Source organism: Pan troglodytes, chromosome 15 (genome assembly GCF_028858775.2).
Source record: "Pan troglodytes isolate AG18354 chromosome 15, NHGRI_mPanTro3-v2.0_pri, whole genome shotgun sequence".
NCBI lineage: Eukaryota > Metazoa > Chordata > Mammalia > Primates > Hominidae > Pan > Pan troglodytes.
The window spans coordinates 33,206,236-33,228,222 of record NC_072413.2 but is presented as its reverse complement, the minus strand read 5'-3'; the positions used below and the strand labels follow the sequence as shown (position 1 = coordinate 33,228,222).

Here is a 21,987-nt window from a genome sequence, read left to right as displayed (position 1 = left end):
TGCCATTGCACTTCAGCCTGAGTGACAGAGGGAGACTCAAAAAAAAAAAAAGAAAATATTCAAACAATGTGGGGGAAAAATGATTGTAGAACTAGTGGGCATCTAATGCTCTAAAAATTTTTTTTGTTTGTTTGTTTTTTAAAGACAGGGTCTCACCCTCTCCCCCAGTCGGGAGTGCAGTGGCACAATCACGGCTCACTGCACTCCCGAACTCCTGGGCTCAAGCAATACTCCTGCCTCACCCTCCGGAGTAGCTGGAACTACAGATGTGCACCACCATGCCCGGCTAATTTTTGTATTTTTAGCAGAGATGGGGTTACACCATGTTGGCCAGGCTGGTCTCGAACGCCTGACCTCAGGTGGTTACCCGTCTCAGCCTCCCACAGTGCTGGGATTACAGATGTGAGCCACTGCGCCCGGCCTGCACCAGCTATTTTTATCAATTTTTTTTTTTTTTTAATAGAGACTGGTTCTCACTATGTTGCCCTGGTTGGTCTCAAACTCCTGGCCTCAAGCAATCCTCCCACCTCCGCCTCCCAAAGCACTGTGATTACGGGCATGAGCCACCATGCCTGGACTAAAATAATTTTTTTAACAGCTCCTTTCTTTTTTTTTTCTACAACTGAGCCCATATATATATTTTTAAGCTCTAAGATTTTCACCATAATTTGCATGATCAGCAATAAGGTGAGGCAGGGCAACCGGCTATATTTACTATTTGAAAATAAAACTTTCACTAATTCAAAATTGCTCGTAATCTAGGCAAGAATTGGGATACCTGGTCTTTGCAAAGGGAATTCCTTACACAACAAACAGTGTAGAAAAGAATACTTGCTATATGTGACTTTGCCATACAAAAGCAGGACCATCACTAGGCAAAACATGATAGTGAAAGAGGAAAAACTTAGGCCCTTCCATCAACAAATCTGTAGTGAAATTTCACTCATCGCATCTTGGCTTCGGCATTTTTTGCAGGAATAGTACTAGCCTTCATATCTGCACTCAGAATTATGTATATTCAGTAAAGTCTACAATAAAAATAGGTCCTGGCCAGGTGCAGTGGTTCACACCTATAATCCCAGCACTTTGGGAGGCCGAAGCGGGCGGATCGCCTGAGGTCAGGAGTTCAAGACCAGCCTGACCCACATAGAGAAACCCCGTCTCTACTAAAAATACAGAATTAGCCGGGCATGGTGGTGCACGCCTGTAATCCCAGCTACTCGGGAGGCTGAGGCAGGAGAATTGCTTGAACCCGGGAGGCGGAGGTTGCACTCCAGCCTGGGCAACAAGAGCGAAACTCCTTCTCAAAAAAAAAAAAAAAAAAAAAAAGTCCCTAAGAAAACTCAATAATCCTTTCATTAATATTTTAATACAGATGAATATTCCATAAAAAACATTTAAAAATTCTGAAATATTTGTAGTGCTAACGCGTTTTTATCCACTGAGTATAGAATCACAGCACAATCTTCATATACTTTTACCTTCACAAGTTCTTTAAATACAGCATGCTGAATCATTTTTCTTTTGTTAAGACCAGATGCCATCTCTTCAAGATCAATAGCAGACCTTTATGATGGTGGTTGGTGATTGGGGTGGGGAGGAGAAAATCAGTTAAGAAACTCTAAGAAAAAGAAGCTTCTGCTCCAAAGAATGTACAACGTTCAGTCATTCATATTAATAGTCTTCCAATTAACATGCATGTAATTACTACAGACTCGTAAGTCTATATCATAAAGAGTTTTCCCATGAAGTATTAGATGCAAGACTTTGGTTTTCAAGGATTACACTTGAAAGTATAAATATAAATTTGTCCTAATATTACCACAAAGAACTAGTTTTATTTACTTTTCTTGCAGCTTATATATTTTATATATCTTTACAACAGAAATCAGGACTACTTTCTCTATTGCTTTTCTTTCTTTCTTTTTTCTTTCTTTTTTTGAGACAGTCTCACTATCAGCCAGGATGGAGTGCAGTGGCATGATCTCGGCTCACTGCAACCTCTGTCTCCCAGGCTCAAGCAATTCTCCTGCCTCAGCCTCCTGAGTAGCTGGGATTACAGGCGTGTGCCACCATGCCCGGCTAATTTTTTGTATTTTTAGTAGAAACAGGGTTTCACCATGTTGGCCAGGCTGGTCTCGATCTCCTGACCTCGTGATCCACCCACCTCAGCCTCCCAAAGTGCTGGGATTACAGGCGTGAGCTACCGCGCCCGGCTACTTCCTCTATGTCTAAATGCTTAAATGCTGGTAGCCCCACAACTAATCTCAGTCTAACAATACAAGGAGAGATGTCTAAAGCATGGTAAGAGATAAGACTCAGGCAGTTAACTGAGCTACCTGTATTGCTCTGTGTGTCCTACCAACTCAGTGCCTCTCCCAATGAATATGATAACTGAGACCAAACACATTAATTCTTCATTCAAATATGAAACAGAGAAACCAAAAGGAGAACAAAAGAGAATACAGTCCTCCAATAATGAAGGTTGATTAAGATCATCTTAAGCCTAAAAAGAATAAAATGGCAGTACTTTTCTATGAAGAACCTGAATTGTTAAAAGGCTTTATATATTAAAATACTATACAGTATTTAATAAAATCCATCCAAATAAAAGACTAGTAAAATAGAAAAAAATATGTAATTAAATGAAAATCACATGTAGTTTATTCTTTGAACCATCATTATGGAAATGTACTACACATGCTCTCGCCCAACATATGAGCTCCAACACAGCACTTTTCCAGTGGTGCAGAGCAGAAATGATTCCTGATACAGCAAACACTTCTAGTTAGCACCTCTTTCCAGTAAACTCAACTTAACTGTGCCTGTGTTTTACCTGATTGATTTAACTTACTTAACATTTTCTCTTAGTTGCTTCACTAGTTTAATATTAACATCTGCTTCCAACAAAGCGGTACAGACTTCTTTTAGCATAGCATTCAATACCTGAAAATAAAGAAATAAATGAAATTTAAAGCACCCAATGTTTCATTTCAGTTCCATAAAAACAATTGTTGATCACTTACATAACCACAGCTTAATAATACCACACTACTGGGTTTTTCAGTTAGTTCTTGGAGAGATAATTTTATTAAATGTTTAGTCATTTTGTCAAAATAAGAGACCCCATTTAGTTTTACACCCAACTATTAATTACCACAATTTTATTCCTATATAAAAGTAATTATAGGCCGGGCATGGTGGCTCACGCCTGTAATCCCAACACTTTGGGAGGCCGAGGTGGGCAGACCACTTGAGGTCAGGAGTTCAAGAACAGCCTGGCCAACATGGCAAAACCTCATCTCTACTAAAAATAGAAAAATGAGCTGGGCATGGTGGCACGTGCCTGTGATCCCAGCTACTCAGGAGGCTGAGGCAGGAGAATCACTTGAACTCGGGAGGCGGAGGCTGCAGTGAGCCAAGATAGTGCCACTGCACTCCAGCCTGGGCGACAGAGTGAGACTTTGTCTCGAAAAAAAAAAAAAACAAAAACACACACACACACACACAAAGTAATAATAAAGACAATATTCAAGCCAAAAAAAAGTTACTACAAATAGATGTTGCCTTTGATGTTTTCTACTTTATTGAAGAGCTCCTGTCACTATTATGTAGTGGTATATAGTTACAATATTTGCTCTTCTTTTTTTTTTTTGGAACAGAGTTTCAGAGTTTCGCTCTTGTTGCCCAGGCTGGAGTGCAATGGCGTGATCTCGGCTCACTGCAACCTCCGCCTCCCAGATTCAAGAGATTCTCCTGTCTCAGCCTCCCTAGTAGCTGGGATTACAGGCGCCTGCCACCACGCCCAGCTAATTTTTTGTATTGTTAGTAGAGATGGAGTTTCACTATGTTGGCCAGGCTGGTCTCAAACTCCTGACCTCAGGTGATCCGCCCGCCTCAGCCTCCCAGAGTGCTGGGATTACAGGTGTGAGCCACCACACCCGGCTTAATATTGCTTTTCTTAAAAACTGGACAATTATGGAAGTAAATGTGACAGAAGAAAGTTACCCAGTCTTGTCATTTTTACTTAGAGCAGCAGAATACAGGTGGAAAGGAGGCTACTCTCCATTAATAACTTATTATCATCATATGTTTGTTGAATTGCAAGGCACTGTAGTTAAAAGGTCATAAAATTAAAAGTCTTAAGAAAAGATGAGGCTTTAGCCACTCATGTATATAAAGTGCTCACACACTAGAATGTAAACTCTATGAGGGTAGGAATTTTAGTCTATTTTGTTCACCGCTGTATCTCTGGTGCCAGCAAAAATGTCTGCAAAAACATAGGCCCTCAAATATTTCTTGACTGTTCTCTCTCCTTCAACTCACTTCATATGCCCTACAGAGAGAGGCTTACCAGTTTTCTCTATCCCTCATTAAACGGGTCTGCTAAAATTCGAACTGATCTTTCACTAGAGGGCTTTCTCCTTGTTAATTAGCTAGCAGCACAGTATCAAGAACAGAGAAGCTGCCAATTTAAGCAACAGCTGTTACTCTACCTCCCACCAAGAACTCCTCCCCTGGTTTCCTTTCCTTTCTACTGTAAACACAAAGAACATAAGGGCTACACAACAGGGAAAACTGTTTGGAAAGTTGTTTTATATATTTGGAATTACAAGACCAAACAATGATTTAAGTTATGATTTATTTTTTAATAAGCAGTATTAGAAAAAGCCCTGTATGAGGAACTAGGAAAAAAAGGTTCTAATCCTGGTTCTTCCAAATAAATAATCACATGAAACTGACTTTGGTTCTGTTAAATAAGAGGCTGAACTAAATGATCTCTAAGATGGTCTCAAAATTATTTAATTCCGTTAGCTTAGTATTGAGATCAAATTTCATGTAAGAATTCTACGTAAGTTTTCTAACCTCCAAGTTAGAAAGTTTATTTGAAACTTAAAACCATTTTCTATGGTAAATGCTATTTTTCCTATTTTATACACTAAGGAATCTAAGGTTTAGTTGCCCCAATTTACATCGTACAGCTGCTAAATAGCTACAGTGGGACTAACCAATGTCTTCTAACACCAAATTCAGTACTTTTCCATTGTTGATACAAAATATAAAGTATACTTGTGAACCACAGTCATCTTTTTCAATTAATAAACCACTAAGATACAATCTGTGGGGGACAAATGGAACAAAGAAATATCTTAAAATAATATAGCCGGGAAGAAAAGTATTTTAATATCATCTAAGGAGTGGCTTACAAAATCTCCAAAAAACTGAAGATTTCAAAGAAAATGAATCAAAACAGACAAGATGGAAATGCTAGCCTTTTATAAAAATGCTAAATAAAAGTCACAAAGAAAAGGACAGATAAGCACAGGCCTAGCCAAGAAGAAAGAAGCAGGGTAATGAAATTTTAGGTCTATATCAATAAAGAAAACAAAAGTACAGTTCCAGATTTAAGCCACTTTCAAAAGATAAAATATGTTATTTTTACATGTAAGTTAAGGTCAGTTTTTTTTTGGATTTTTTTTTGGAAAATTCTTTATAGAAAGTTGAAGTAAATTTGAAGTTGTAGTTAATTTCTCAATAAAACACTACTTACTGTATCCACTTTTAGGCTTTTATCTACAAGTATTAAGTCTACATCAAAATACATATAAATACAGGGATTATGAATAAGCCATCTTCCCAATGCTAGTGATAATATACAATCATATATATTTCATACAATATTTTACATACCTCTTCATTGATAATGGTGGCATTGCTCAACGAGCGTAATGCTGATGTTATTTTTCTTCCAAGGTCTGCTAGAACCATCTTGACAGCTTTAAGATGTACTTATGAAGAACTCTACAGCAGAAAAAAAATTAAGTGAGAATAATCAATTTCACTTCCCATGACTGAAGAGTTCTAAAGAGTATTTAAGTTCAAATTACTCTAGTGTTTAGATACTGTAAGATCACCTTCCATAGCCTCAACCTGTGCTTAAATACAGTCATGTCATAAAGATAAAACTGCTACTTGGTTATGATGCCTTATATTTGAATACTTAATTGGAATCTTGTATATGAATCAGCAAATTTAACATGTCAAATAACATACTTTGAGGAAATAATGACATAATCCCACATTAAATATGTTCTTTTTTTGGCACAATACTTATGAATAACTGAATTATGTATCATGCACATTTTTAAATTAAAAGAGGAGAAAAAGGTGAAATCTCCAGGAATACTGCCTAATTTCCCACATTAAAGGACTCTGCAAACTATTTTGATTCTTGCTCCTAAGCAAAAAAAGAAAAAAGGTTTTAATAACTTTTCTAGTACAAAAAAAGCAACTGTTCAGCTATCAGCTATATCGAAGCGCTATACTAAGTGATTCCACATACATTATTTCATTTTATTCTTCTAACCACAAAGGAAAGAGGTATATTATTTTACTCTTTTTTTTTTTTTTGAGACAGGGTCTCACTCTGTCACCCAAGCTGGAGTGCAGTGGTGTGATCACAGCTGACTGCAGCCTCAACTTCCTGGGCGCAGGAAATCCTCCTGCCTTAGCCCCCCAAGTAGCTGGGACCACAGGTGCATGCCACCATGCCCAGCTAATTTTTATTATCTGTAGAGACGGGGTCTCACTATGTTATGTTGCCAAGGCTGGTTCTCTTCCCATTTTAAACCTGTTTCTGATTCCAGGAAAACTCTAAAATAAGATAATGATTTAAGTTATCATTTATTATTAATAAGAATTATTAGAAAAAGCCCTTGATGAGGAACTGAAAATAAAATTCTGATCCTGGTTCTTCCAAAAAATAGTCACATGCAACAGACTTTCTGTTTCAGTTAACTAAGAGTCAAAAACACTTTCCAGCTCTAAAATCTTACTGTTTTATAAAAGTATTACATATTAGATGTACTTACTACTTGTAAGGATGCATGGGCTTATGGATGATAAACAAGCAAATATGATTTGTAGTCCCTGCCCTCAAGATGCTTACCTACTAGCTGGTAAGACAAGGCACACAAATGAACACTAAAATAAACACTAAGAGAGAATTCCTCCTGTCTGACTGCTAACAGGGACATCAGCTTTTCTTGCCTTCAAACTGAAACACTGGTTCTTTGTGGGTCTCAAGCCTTTGGATTAAAACTACATCAATGGCTCTCTGAGTTCTCAGGCCTTCAGATTCAGACTGGATCTACACCATGGGCTCTCCTGGGTCTCCAGCTTGCCAACTCATCCTACAGATCTTGAAACTTAAGTCTCCATAACGGCCTGAGCCAATTCCTTATAATAAATACATATCTTTATATCCATTTCTCCCTCTCTCTCTCTACACACACACACACACACACACACACACCCCTTATTGATTCTGCTTCTCTGGAACAAGAAAAAAAAAAAAAAAGGAAAAAAAAGGCCAGGTACAGTGGCTCATGTCTGTAATCCCAGCACTTTGGGAGGCCAAGGAAGGAGGATCACTTGGGCTCAGGAGTTGGAAACCAGCCTGGGCAGCATAGCAGGCAGGACCTCAACTCTTAAAAAAAAAAAAAAAAAAAGTAGCCAGGCATGGCGGCATGTGCCTGTAGTCCCAGCTACTCGGGAGGGTGAGGGGAGGATTGCTTGAGCCAAGGAGGTCATGATCACACCACTGCACTCCATCCAGCCTGGGTGACAGAGTGAGACTCTGTCTCCACAAAAAAAGAAAACAGAAAAGGAAGAATTTTAGACTAAGGCAGAGAGTATAGGCTTTACTGGAAAGACTTGAGTATGAATTTGGTCCTGAAATAAGAGTAGAATTTGAGTAAGTGGAGAAGACAAAAGGGAATTTGAGGAAGATGAAATAGCATAAGCAGAAATGGAGAGAGAGGTAAGACTGGGACATACTTATGCCTTATATATGCACTGTACTTATGGATCACTGAGCATTATTTAGGGGACAGGAAACAAAACATTCTGCTTAGGACAGAGGTGTATACAGTTAGAAGGAAAGAGAGATTTCAAAGGGCTCTAAAAACACGGTCTGGGGAATATCAATTTTCCAATACGAACAATATTAGCAGAAAAGGTAACTCTTCAAAACAACTGTTTTGGTAACCCTTCCAAACTAATGTAGTCTAATTTAGTCAACCAAGATTATCCAGACTAGATCCCTTCTACAGAATACACAGGAGATTAAAAATAAGAGAAACAGCACCAGGCATGGTGGCTCACGCCTGTAATCCCAGCACTTTGGGAGGCCGAGGTGGGTGGATCATCTGAGGTCAGGAGTTCGAGACCAGCCTGGCCAACATGGCAAAACCCTATCTCTACTAAAAATACAAAAAAAAAAATTAGCTGGGCATGGTGGCAGGCACCTTTAATTCCAGCTACTCAGGAGGCTGAGGCAGGAGAATCGCTTGAAGATGGGAGGCAGAGGTTACAGTGAGCTGAGATCGCGCCATTGCACTCAGCCTGGGCAACAAGAGCGAAAGTCCGTATTAAAAAAAATAAATTTTGGGCCAGGTGCGGTGGCTCATGCCTGTAATCCCAGCACTTTGGGAGGCCGAGGCAGGCGGATCACCTGAGGTTGGGAGTTCGAGACCACCCTGACCAAAATGGAGAAACCCCGTCTCTACTAAAAATACAAAATTAGCCAGGTATGGTGGCACATGCCTGTAATGCCACCTACTTGGGAGGCTGAGACAGGTGAATCGCTTGAACCCGGGAGGTGGAGATTGCGGTGAGCTGGAGATCATGCCATTGCACTCCAGCCTGGGCAACAAGAGTGAAACTCCATCTCAATAAATAAATAAATAAATTAATTAATTAATTAATTTTAAGACAAACAGGAAGATGAAATAGCTGACTCATTCACCATAGAGAAAGTAAAGAGGTGAGAGGAATCATAAAAAGGCAGGAAGGGAAAATGCATTCGAGGACCTATCACTGGCAAACAGATATCCCAGGCTGAGCTATAAATTAAACACTACACTTTCACTCAAGTACAATTTGGTAATTTAGAACTTAAAAAAAACTTACTACCAATACTTGATGAAATTGAAAAAAAAAATTGCTTACCATAAGATTTTTTTACAATTACATTGTTACTTAACCTGAGAGCCAACCACCTCATGGAAAAGATCCAGGACTTTTTATTTCTTATGCCATACCCATTATACAAAATAATTATTGATCCTTAAATTAATATTCTTCATTTAAGAAATAAGATTCAGATGTTTCAGTTTATATCCTTCACCATGGTGGCACTGGGAGTGATAGAATCCTATTTATGACACCACAATTAACTTTTTTAGAGGTCATGTCATAAACAGATCATCTTTCATTTTAAAAAGCTATACTAAGCCAGGCATGGTGGCTTACGCCTATAATCCCAGCACTCTGGGAGGCCAAGGCAGGCAGATTGCTTGAGGTTGGGAGTTCAAGACCAGTCTAGCCAACATGGTGAAACCCCATCTCTACAAAATATACAAAACTTGGCCGGGTATGGTGGTGCACTCCGGTAGTCCCAGCTACTCAGGAGTCTGAGGCAGGAGAATCACTTGAACCCAGGAGGTGGAGGTTGCAATGAGCCGAGATCACATCACTGTACTCCAGCCTGGGAGACAGAGTGAGACTCCATCTCCAAATAAATAAATAAATAAATAAATAAGCCATACTAGTTAACTTTTTGGGGGGCAAACTTTAGGAAGTGTCTTTATTTTAATTTTTTTAATTCATTTTAGATTCAGAGGGTACATGTGTATGTTTGTTACATTGGTATACTGTGTAATGGTGGGGACTGGACTTATACACACATGACCCAAATATTGAACCTTGAACCCAAGAGGTACTTTTTCAATCCTCAGTCTCCTCCCAAACTCTCCCATTTTGGAATGGTCTGTGTCTACTACTTTCGTCTTTATGTCCATGTGTACCTATGTTTAGCTCTCACTTATAAGTGAGAACATGAGATACTTGATTTTCTGTTTCTGAATTAGTTCTCTTAGGATAATGGCCTCCTGCTCCATCCATGTTGCTGCAAAGGACATGATTTCATTCTTTTTATGGCTGCCTAGTAAATTCTTAAATATAAATCTAACTTTCCATGTTAACTGGTTGTTTTAAATTTAAAAATTTTAAAAACTTCTGTGAGGTTTTCCAATATACTTTTCCTTCTGCAAGTAGTTACTGGCAGTGTGTATTTTAAAACATTTTTGCCTTAAATTAAAAAAATATATTTTATTATATAATACATGAATACATATAGTTTTAATATATAAAATAACAAAATCTGTCCGGGCCCAGTGACTCACGCCTGTAATCCCAGCACTTTGGGAGGCCAAGGCGGGTGGATCACCTGAAGTCAGGAGTTCAAGGCCAGCCTGGCCAACATGGCGAAACCCCATCTCTACTAAAAACACAAAAATTAGCCAGGCTTGGTGGCAGATGCCTGTAATCCCAGCTACTCGGGAGGCTGAGGCAGGAGAATCGCTTGAACCAGGAGGTGGAGGTTGCAGTGAGCCGAGATGGTGCCACTGCACTCCAGCCTGGATGACAAGAGCAAAACTCCGTCTTAAAACACAAAACACAAAAACAAAATAAAATCCTGCATTTCAGTAGAGGAGTAAGAACATCTAATAATACCTTTAACTTACAGTGTTTCCTCTACAATGTCCAAGGATGATGTGTTCCTGAAAACTCCGTGTTAGAATTTTGCTTAAAATCTCAATGACTTCCATTGCACACAGATGTAAAGTCCTCAGAATGGACTGTAAGGCCCCCTCCACCCCCCACCCCCAACACACACGCATGACTGATTTTAATCATACTGACCTCCTTGCTATTGCTGCTACACATTTCCACCTCAGTGTCTCGGTACTAGCCAGCATGCTCTTCCTCTGCTTGACAACATAACTCCCTCATTTCCTTCAGATTTGTCCAGATGCCATTTCTCAATGAGGTCTTCCCTAATCACTTATTTAAAACTGCAACCCTCTTCCCTTTATTTTTTCCTATTGTTCTATTATCAACTGACATATGGCTTATTTATATTATTTGTCATCTATAATCTCACTATTGAAATGTAAGCTGTGGCCAAGTGTGGTGGCTCATGCCTGCAATCCCAGCACTTTGGGAGGCCGAGGTGAGTGGATTGCCTGAGGTCAGGAGTTCGAGACCAGCCTGGCCAACATGGTGAAACCCCATCTCTACTGAAAATACAAAAATTAGCCAGGCGTGGTGGCAGATGCCTGTAATCCCAGGTACTCAGAAGGCTGAGGCATGAGAATCGCTTGAACCCAGGAGGTGGAGGTTACAGTGAGCCCAGATCGTGCCACTCACTGCACTCCAGCCTGGGTGAACGAGCAAAACTCCATCTCAACAACAACAACAACAACAACAACAACAACAACAACAAAAAGAAAAGAAATTTAACCTGCACGAGGGCAGGGATTTTTGCCTCTTTTGCTTTCTCCTGTGAGCTCACTGCTTTATCTATCCTCAGCCTTATACAGTAAATCCTTAATAAAAATGAACATTATGAATGAATGAAATGATGTATTTAAGGCCTTAGGGAGAAAGCGAGACCAGAGAACTAAAGTCATGAAAGGCACTGCAAATATCTTTAAAAAGCCACTAAAATAAATCAATGAAGATAATATGATGAATCAAAAGAAAAACAATAACTTGGGTAATTTATACTGTACATTAAATATATTTATTTGTCATTACTTATAATTCTTCTTCAGAATTTCCCTGCCATGCATTTCCAACAAGATACTTAAAAATTAACCTCACCTTGTTCTAATATGTACACTAAAGTGAAAAATACCTTTTGTATGTTAATAGCTAAGCCTAAATCTCAGGTTGGAGTAATCTACAATTCAAGTACACTCTCAAGATTCTCTTGCCTAACTAAAACGATTTATAGAAATAAATCTGTATATGCTAGAATTTCACAAAAGAAGAATCTCTACTTAGATGGGGCTTTTAGAAAGGTAAGAGATTACCACACAGTACTTTCTTACAGTTGAACATCTATTATCTCATTTCACTCTTACAACGATTTTATGATATAAGCAGGATAGGGAATAGAACAACCGTTCCCTGCCAAAAAAAAGCAAAATGACTTCCCATAGTCCTTTGGCTAGAGTATGAATGAAGCTTTAAATTATAGGGTTGAATACACCTGCTGGAAACTGCAAGGACAAATTTTGCTGCTATGCTATAATAGAAGAAATCACATTTTAATCATATTTAAAGATGTATATTCCTCTTTGTGGAGGAGTAATTGCAACGTTCAGAAAGAAATGATAACTATCACTGCAATCAGACCAGTACATACAAGGACTGATCCTGGCTCGAGTCACAGGGTCTTCTAACTGGGGTCTGACTAGGATTTGGATAGTAAGCAATAGAAACAGGCTGAAGTTTGGGGTGCCCTAAGTAAGGCAAGCACAGGGCCAAGTATCACACTTACTTGCTGCAGTGTGAAGTACTAGAAAGAGCATAGATTTTGGAGTCTGACAGACTTAGATTCAAATCCTAGCTCTGTTACATACTGGCTGTGTTGCTTTGGGCAAGTTACTTAATCTCTCTGAGCCTCACTTTCCTCACTTGCAAAATGAAGATACCATTACCAAGGTAGTTACCCTGAAGGGCTGTTGTGAGGATTAAATGAGACAATACATATAAAGCTGTCTTCAAAAACCTAGCATATTAACTATTAACTTCCTTTCTTTTTTTAATGATACCAACTATCTCTCTCTGTATTATATGGAGTGTAAGTAAGCTGGAAATTTTCTGAACAATCTTACAGAAGTGTCTGTCCCATCATTCAGGAACCACTCCTGGAATCTTTAAAATTTAGTGGCAATTACAACTGCCAGATTATTATTCAACAGAAGCTGCAGTGTCCAAAAACCCACCTTTCTCTACATAAACAATTATAAATATTCCTGCCAGATTTGCCTGATCTGAGATTATATAAACAGAGTCTAATGATTAGCTATGTCAAATCCTATTACAACGTAATCCCTACAAAAAAGTTCTTTTTTTTTTTTGAGACAGAGTTTTGCTCTTGTTGCCCAGGCTGGAGTGCAATGGGGCAATCTCAGCTCACTGCAACCTCCCGAGCAGCTAGGATTACAGGTGCCCACCACCACGCCCAGGTAATTTTTTGTATTTTTAGTAGAGACAGGGTTTCACCATGTTGGTCAGGCTGGTCTTGAACTCCTGACCTCAGGTGATCCACCCACCGTGGCCTCCCAAAGTGCTCGGATTACAGACAGGCATGAGCCACTGCGCCTGGCCAAAAGTCCTTTCTTCTAAGTCCTTGTCAATGACTTTTTGAATCAATATTAGCCTCAAGAACTAAATATACTTAGAAAAATTACTTCTACATAGTACAGTCAGCCTTCTGTATCTGGGGCTTCACAACCATGGATTCAACCAATTACAAATCAAAACATTCAGAAAAAAAATTGTGTCTCTAGTGAACATGTACAGACTTTTCTTGTCATTATTCCCTAAACAATACAGTATAACAAGTATTTTCTTAAGGATATAAATATGGTATAACAACTATTTACATTTTGTATTAGGTATTGATCTAGAGATGCTTTAAAGTATATGGAAGGATGTGCATAGGTCATATGCAAATACTACACCATTTTACATCAGGGACTTGAGCATCCTCTGATTTTGGTCCTGGAATCAATCCCCCCCCAGATAGCAAGAGACAACTGTATACTTTTCTATAAAGCAGTCAAAGGCTAATAACCAGTATTTGCTTTTCTGACTTTAATACTAAATATTTTTCTTAATTCTGCACAGCATATGTGTTCATAGTCTAGGACCACAGAAAAGTAAATTTAGTTAACAAAATGGCCTATAGGTATTGTATTTAGTAAAATATATACATTATATATATATATGTTACATATATATGTTACATATATATATGTGTGTATATATATATATATATATATATATATTTTGAGATGGAGTCTCACTCTGTCGCCAGGCTGGAGTGCAGTGGTGTGATCTCAGCTCACTGCAACCTCCACCTCCTGGGTTCAAGAGATTCTCCTGCCTCAGCTTTCTGAGTAGCTGGGACTACAGGCGCATGCCACCACACCCACCTAATTTTTGTATTTTTAGTAGAGACGGGGTTTCACCATGTTGGCCAGGATGGTCTCGACCTCTTGACCTCGTGATCCACCCACCTTAGCCTCCCAAAGTGCTAGGATTACAGGCGTGAACCACCGCACCCAGCTTAGTGAAATATATTTTAATGACTAATTTTACAATGTTAATTATGACTTTCAAATTTAGGAATTGTTTTTCATGCTGAATCTACTTATTCCCCAAGGAAATAATTCACCTTTATGTTCTGTGATTACAAAATGATGTATCTTCACTGTAAAAGTTAAAACATTACAGAAATATTTAAGGTAGAAAATATAATTCCCCTAATTCTACCCACTCCCATACCATGGTAACAACCAATAATAATCTGGTATATATTAATATGGATTGTATTTTCTAGGTATATTAATTTAAGCAAGGTTTCCCAAGAATTTATGGTTTTGGCGGGGAGTAAAGAGGGGAGCAAAAATTAGGAAAATTCTTTTGTAAAATATGCTTGCTAATGCTAAAAACAGGCTTAAATGCAAAAGGCAGACTACAAAACTGCATATGTAGTATAATCCATATTTTGTTAAACACAGTCTAAAAACAAGTATTAAAAAATATTAGCCATCAGGGAATTGTAAATCAAAATCTTAATGAGATATCATCCAAATACTTGTACATGAATGGTCAGAGCAGCATTATTCATAATAGCCAAAAAGTAGAAACAACCCAAATATCCTTCAACTTATGAACGGATAAGTAAAATGTAGAATAAAATACAAAGGTATATCAGTAGGCAATAAAAAGAAATGAAGTACTGAACATATGCCACAACATGGATTAATCTTCGAAACATAGTGAAAAAACCCAGTCACAAAAGACCACATATTATGGTTCCATATGAATTGTTCAGAATACATAAATCTACAGAGACAGAAAGTGGATTAATAGTTGCTTAGGGCTCAGGAGATGGAGTAAAATAGGGAATGATTGCTAATAGGTATGGGGTTTCTTCATGGGATAATAAAAATGTACGAAAATTGATTATGGTGATAGTTGCACAACTTTGTAAATACACTATAATCCTTTCAATTGTACACTTTAGGTGAACTGTGTAAGAATTATGTGTGTGTGTGTGTGTGTATATATATATATATATATATTTTTTTTTTTTTCAGACGTCGTGTCTCTCTGTCACCCAGGCTAGAGTGCAGTGGCAAGATCTCGGCTCACTGCAACATCTGCCTTCTGGGTTCAAGCGATTCTCCTGCCTCAGCCTCCCGTGTAGCTGGGACTACATGGAGTGCCACCATGCTCGGCTAATTTTTTGTATTTTTAGTAGAGATGGGGTTTCACCTTATTAGCCAGGATGGTCTGGATCTCCTGACCTTGTGATCTGCCTGCCTTGGCCTCCCAAAGTGTTGGGACAGGCTTGAGCCACCGCACCCAGCCAAGAATTATATTTTAATAAACTGTTAAAATAACATTTGTTATCTCTGGATGATGAATAACTAGCAATTTTTTTTTTTTGAGACAGAGTCTCACTCTGTGCCCACTGGAGTGCAGTGGCACAATCTCGGCTCACTGCAACCTCTGCCCTCCGAGTTCAAGCGATTCTCCTGCCTTGGCCTCCCAAGTAGCTGGGATTACAGGCGCCTGCCACCACACCCGGCTAATTTTTTATATTTGTAGTAGAGATGGGTTTTCACTATCTTGGCCAGGCTGGTCTTGAACTCCTGACATCATGATCCACCCGCCTCAGCCTCCCAAAGTGCTGGGATTACAGGCGTGAGCCACCGCGCCCAGCAATTTTTATTTTCTTATATCTTTTTCTAATTTCCAATTTTTTAGTAATGACTGAGAACATTATTTTTTAAGTCAAGGGAAAATTATTTTCCAAACGCTCCTTGTGAGAATTAGAGTGCAACTAGTCAACAGACTAGAGGTTGGGATGGAGCTGCCACTTGTATTCATTTACTCATTCATTAAACACCTACTATGTACTCCAGAAATTGTCCCAGCATGAGAGAAGTTCTAATTCCTAATCAAATATAACAGTTTAACACAAGACTCCCTTCAAAAGATAAATTATGCATCATACCACCTCTGTCTTAACTTAGCACCAAAGATTATATTCAATTATATCAAGAAGTATCAAGCAACTTTCTCTTCATTAAAGTAATTGTTTTTCAAATTTTAAAACTCATTTTATGTAAAATAATATCACAGCACCAATTCGTACTTTTGCAGCAAAAAAGGTATACCAAAAAAAAGTCAATTAGCAACAAGAGGTAATAACTCAGGAACACTGGGAATCATTTCTTTACGATACTTTCTGGCTATGAGGTCAACCATAAAAAGAATCTTTACATAAAATGCTACCAAGAAGAAAATTAAAACGAAAATCAAAAGAATTCCTTGGAAAGTTGGCCTTAACATTGAAAAGAAAAAGGAAAAGTGAAAAATAAAAAAGGAAAAGGAGGGATAAGAGGCATATGCTCAAGCAATGGGTTATTTCAATGACATCTAGATAATGCCTATCAGTAAAAATTAAATGCGCAATCAGACTCTCCAGAGATAGTAAGGTAAAAAAGTTTTAGGGGGAGTAGCTTCATCTATATTCTTAATCTGGAGTGCAAAACAAGACATTTATGTTTTGAAAACTTTCACTAGCTATATTGATGTGCAGCAAGGGTTCATAATCACTATATTAGGTATTTAATAACGTGTCCCAAAGAAAACAACAGAATGAGATATCTGTTCTATACCTTAGAAACATCTTTAGATACAGTGTAACAAATACATTGGAGGGAAAAAACTGAAGAGCCAGGACACTACATGCACTACCCATACTCCATAAGGCTAGTTGAGACAAGATGTGGCCTTGAACTAGAGAAAAAGACACTAGGGTTAAGGGCTAATTCATGAAGCAGAATCTAATGACCAAATGGTTATGGCAAGCGAAGGAAAAAAGAGGCAAAAATGATTCCAATATCTCTAGTTTTTATAACCAGATGGCTAGTGATGCCATTAACCAATGAATGGAAGGCAAAAAGGGAAGGTGGTTTGAAAGTCAGAAAGAGGAGTTAATAGAGAAGAGGTCAAAGGGACTTAATGTATTATTTTTAATGTTTCACTTTTTATGAAGGATGTGTACATAGATGTTCATTTCATTATCCCTCCAACTAGCTGGGACTACAGGCGGCGCCACTAAGCCCGGCTAATTTTTGTCTCTTTTGTTGAGACAGGGAGTTTCGCCATGTTACCCAAGCTGGTCTCGAACTCTTGAGCTAAAGCAATCTGCCAGCCTCAGCCTCCCAAAGTATTGGGATTACAGGCGTGAGCCATTGCTCACAGCCCTTATAATCCTCTTAAAAATTTAACCTACTTGTATCACAAAATTCAACCAGAGGTCAAAACTCAAAAATGCACTGACAATCACTGCTTTTATACACTTTCGTATGCATGACATATGTCATAGTGAAAAAAAAAAAAAGGAAGGTGAAGACAGTGCATTTGGTTTTGGACCTAATGAGTTTGCAAGTTTTAGGGGAAAGTACAGAACTATCAACTCATGAGATGGAGGCTAAAGAATAAGGTTTAGGCAGGGCATGGTGGCTCACACCTGTAATCCCAGCACTTTGGGAGGCCGAAGCAGGCGGATCACTTCAGGTCAGGAGTTCAAGACCAACCTGGCCAACATGGTGGAACCCCATCTCTACTAAAAACACAAAAATTAGCTGGGCGTGGTGGCGGGCACCTGTAATCCCAGCTACTCGGAAGGCTGAAGCAGGAGAATCGCTTGAACCTGGGAGGCGGAGGTTGCAGTGAGCCGAGATGGTGCCTCGGTACTCCAGTCTGGGCGACAGAGCAAATAAGGTTTGGAAAAGAACAAGGTTTGGAAATGAAAAGAATAAGGTTTGGACATGGTTGGCATATAGGGACAATGCCATGGAAGCAAGCGAGAAGCCTCGAGGAGAGCCTGTGGAAGACCATTTGGGTTATAGCAATGACTGAGGGCCAACTAAAAGGACGGCGTTAACCAAGACTGAAAATAACCAAAGGGATAGAAGCTTTTACTAATTCCCTTTCCCTTTCTCCATGGCACATAGGAGAAAATCAATTTTTAAAAAGCTACATTTATGGTTATCTTACTGTAATCCTGTGGCAGGTCCAGAATTTCCAAATAGATGGGGACAGAGGAGTAATCTGGAAGGAAGACTTGAAGATGCTTTTGCATAGTACTCTATATTAAGGTAGAAAATACCAGTTGGCCATATCAAAAAACTGAGAAAAAGCGATTTGAGGGAAATATTTCCCTCCCCTTTGGCACCACGATTGCTGTGTTCTAGGCACTAAACCAAACCAAACCTCTTATCTAATCTCCTTTCTTCCTCATAACAAGCCTATTAAGTAGATGAGGAAATTGAGGCTAGATTGGAATAGAAACTGGCTCAGGGTCACAAAGCACCTAAGGAGCACTTTAGCTCTCCCACAGCTTTCTACAGCTCTTTATATGTAACTAGTGTTTCTCATTACCCATCTTGATATAATGTGTATTTATGTGCGTTAGCTTCTCAATGGCAGAGTTAGTGTTATTCATTTCTGTATCCTTGTAGTCAAGAACAAGTATATATTTTGTTAAATTAAGCATGTGAAAGAATCAGGTGAGGATAGCATGAAGAAAGGCAGCAGGGGAAAGTTTCAAGAAATGGATGGTCAGCAGCGTCAAATGGTACAGAGAGAGCTATCAGTTTATCTTAAATCATCACTGGCATTCAACTGATATTCCATATTCGTTTATTGAACGTCTACTACACGCAGGACATTGTGTTAAGCACTACAAACACATAGGAAAAATAAAAGTCTCGTACAAGTAAAAGGATTTTCGGGGAAGTAGCCTCATCTAAATTCTTGATCCGGAAAGCAAAACGAAGAGTCAGGCCTGCAACTGCCTACATCTTATTTGGCTCAGGTAAATCGGAAGACAACTCAAAAGGGTCACAGCGCATCTTTAATAAAACTTCTCATGGAAGACAAGAGATAAAGAAAAGCCACAGAAACTCAGTCTCGGTAACGATGGCCGGTGGCCACGGAGGCCGACTTCTCCCGGAGTCTCTTGCCTCCTGAGCAGCGCTGGGGCTGCCCCTAGCTGCCCCTCCGTAGTCTGGGGCGGGAAAAAGCAGACACTTACCGCAAAAGACACCGGTAAAGCCGTGGCCCTGAGGGGCCGGGAATTCCTTAGCGAGGCCCCACGCCGTCGGAAGAAACCCAAGAAAGCTGGGAGCAGACAGACAGGTATGGCCCCACAACCCAACTTCCCGAACTAGATAAAGTAGGGTCCCAACGCCCAGCACCGCGTCGCCAACTCCCACCAGCTGGAAGACCAACGGAGTGCCAGCGAACCTTCCGCCCAATGAGGAAACGTCACCACTCCGCGTAGTCCAGCCTTTCTATAGGAGGATCCACTTCCGCTTCCGGGGCACACCGCCGCGTTCCTTCTACGCGGCTACTGAAACAGTTTAGATATTTACTTGCTTACACTGGTTTTTGGTTTCAGTTTCCTACCGCTGAATAACTGCAGGAGTAAAGTTAGTGGTAAAATAGGAGGCTGTCTAGGGACGTGATTTCGGGGAAGAAGTCAGGCCTCGACGAGCCACCTTAAGAAAAGTGACTAGGCGGAGCACTCCCAGCTAAGAGCGGAAAGATCAGAGATGGAGTTGTGACTGAAGGCAGGGATCCCCGGGCGCACGTGAGACCTCCGTAGAGGGGCGGGGCTTAGGGCTTTGCAGACTGGAGGCTTGTTCCGCGGAGGGTGGGGCGGTCTCTGCTTGCGCATGCGCAATGCCAGCCAGTGCCTGCGCGGCTTGCTCCTGCAAGGTAAAATTTCCCACTTCGAGGCAGGCGTTGATGCTGCGGCCGCTTCGCACTGTGGCTCCTGCCGACCGCCAGGCGCTGCTACAGTGGATGCGAACTACCCGTAAGTGTAAGTGACCAGAGCTAGAGGCAGGCGGTGGGGGCAAGGATATGCTGCAGGCGCTGACTTTGAGGACTTAGGCGGGGTGAAGCCAACAGCCTTCTTTGGGATCGTTGTGCTGGTCTCTGCTCTCTTGGGGGGTAAATTGACCAGGGCTCAGAGTGCTCTAACGGAAAAGCGAGTTAGTTGCTTGCCACACGTACAGACCAATTAACAAGAGCGAGCCCTGGTATACAAGAAGAGGGATTTTATTTCCGAAGCCAGCCCGCTTCGCCTTTGGAGCAAAAAAGCGGGCATTTTATAAGGTACAAGAGGAAATGAGCAAGAGGTCCCTGCTAGCTGGTGCCTTATCTACCGGGTAGTTGAGTTGGTGCCTTTCTGAGCAGAAATAAGTTGTAAAAGTGGCCAAGTGGGCATGCTTTCTGCTTACCCTTCTGAGGCGACCGCCTGGCGGTGGGAGTTGCGTCTTGGATCTCGTAGATGAATTTGCTCTGTAGAGAATGGTCTGGTGAGGGGAGTTGAGAGGTTATTTTGCAGTTCAAAAAGTGCTAAGTGGGAAGTGTAGTGGGGAGGGGAAAAGAGGGGAAAAAATAAACTATCTCTTGGAAAAGGGGGGTAATCGGATACAGTACCACTTGGAATTAATTGGGTGTGGGAAACCTGGTTCTGAGTGGTTTGTGAGTTTGCAGCAGACTTCGGACAAGCCTTTAGAGCTCCTTGTGCCTAACCCTTTTTCTGAAAGAAAATAGAGGGTTAGCCCTCCTCCCCATTACTCCCACAAACTTGTTAGGATTGGTACGTTGCCACCTGAAAAAGCATTTTGCAGGAGAGGTTTTAGGCTGTAGCATTAGTAGGAAGTGTTAAACGAAAAACCTTAGCCAAGTTAAATTTAACAGTTTGAGCAAAGAATGATTCACGAATCGGGCAGGCTCAGAGAGATTGCAGCGCAGCCAAGTGTTGAAGATTTATAGACAGAAAAAGGCTGCAGTGAGCTTTGATCCCGCTGCTTCACTCCAGCCTGAGCGACGCAAGACCCTGTCTCTTTAAACACACACGTTAAAACTGAGGAAATGTGTTAGCTAGATCTAGTTACTGAAAAATGGGATAGATGTATTCTGGCAAAGTAAAGCCTGATGAAAGCTCAAGAAAATAGGATATTCTTATGTTTGGTAACTATAGCAAACTATCCTATGCCTGTATGTGAGTGTGTGTGTGTGTGTATTTATTTTTTGAGACAGAGTTTCACTCTTGTCGCCCAGGCGGGGGTGTAGTGGCGCCATCCAGCTCACTGCAACCTCCACTTCCCAGATTCGAGCGATTTTGAGTGGCTGGGATTACAGGCGTCCGCCACCACGCCCGGCTCATTTTTGTATTTGTAGTAGAGACGGAGTTTCACCATGTTTCCCAGGCTGGTCTCAAACTGCTGACCTCAGGTGATCTTCCTGCCTGGGCCTCCCAGAGTGCTGGGATTGCAGGCGTGAGCCACCACGCCTGGCCACTATGCCTGTATTTTGCTGAATGGTGATTTCCATGGTTATTTTTATCCAAACTCATGACTTGAAATGTCATTGTTAGCTGATGACTTACAATTTTAGATTTTTAACCTCGACCTCTTAAAATTCTTTGTGATGTTAGAGTCAGTAGGTTTAGGTATTATAATTATCATTATTACACATTTTAGGAGTCATTTTAGATAAGATGTCAAACTGAAGTTAACAGGAACATCTGATAGTGAGATTTGACCTGGAAAGTATAGAAAACCATATACACAGCTTTGTTTATTTATTTATTTATTGAGACGGATTCTCAGTCTGTCGCCAGGCTGGAGTGCAGTAGCACGATCTTAGCTCATTGCAACCTCTGCCTTCTGGATTCAAGTGATTCTCCTGCCCCTGGAGTAGCTGGGATTACAGGCACGAACCACCGCGTCCAGCTAATTTTGG

General features: G+C 40.2%; 1 protein-coding gene across 4 annotated transcripts in view; it reads right to left on the bottom strand.

The window, feature by feature from the left end:
- The window catches only part of SRP54 (signal recognition particle 54), a 99,333-nt gene extending 79,514 nt beyond the window's left edge, over positions 1-19,819 (bottom strand). The window contains exons 1-4 of one of the 4 annotated variants that reach the window (XM_009427651.5): positions 19,474-19,819; positions 5,692-5,802; positions 2,855-2,946; positions 1,482-1,566 (exon numbers count right to left, since the gene is read on the bottom strand). In XM_009427651.5, coding sequence (XP_009425926.1) covers positions 1,482-1,566; positions 2,855-2,946; positions 5,692-5,769 — 255 coding nt within the window. In that variant the 5' untranslated portion in view covers positions 5,770-5,802; positions 19,474-19,819. 4 annotated transcript variants of the gene reach the window in all.
- Positions 19,820-21,987: the final 2,168 nt, after the last annotated feature.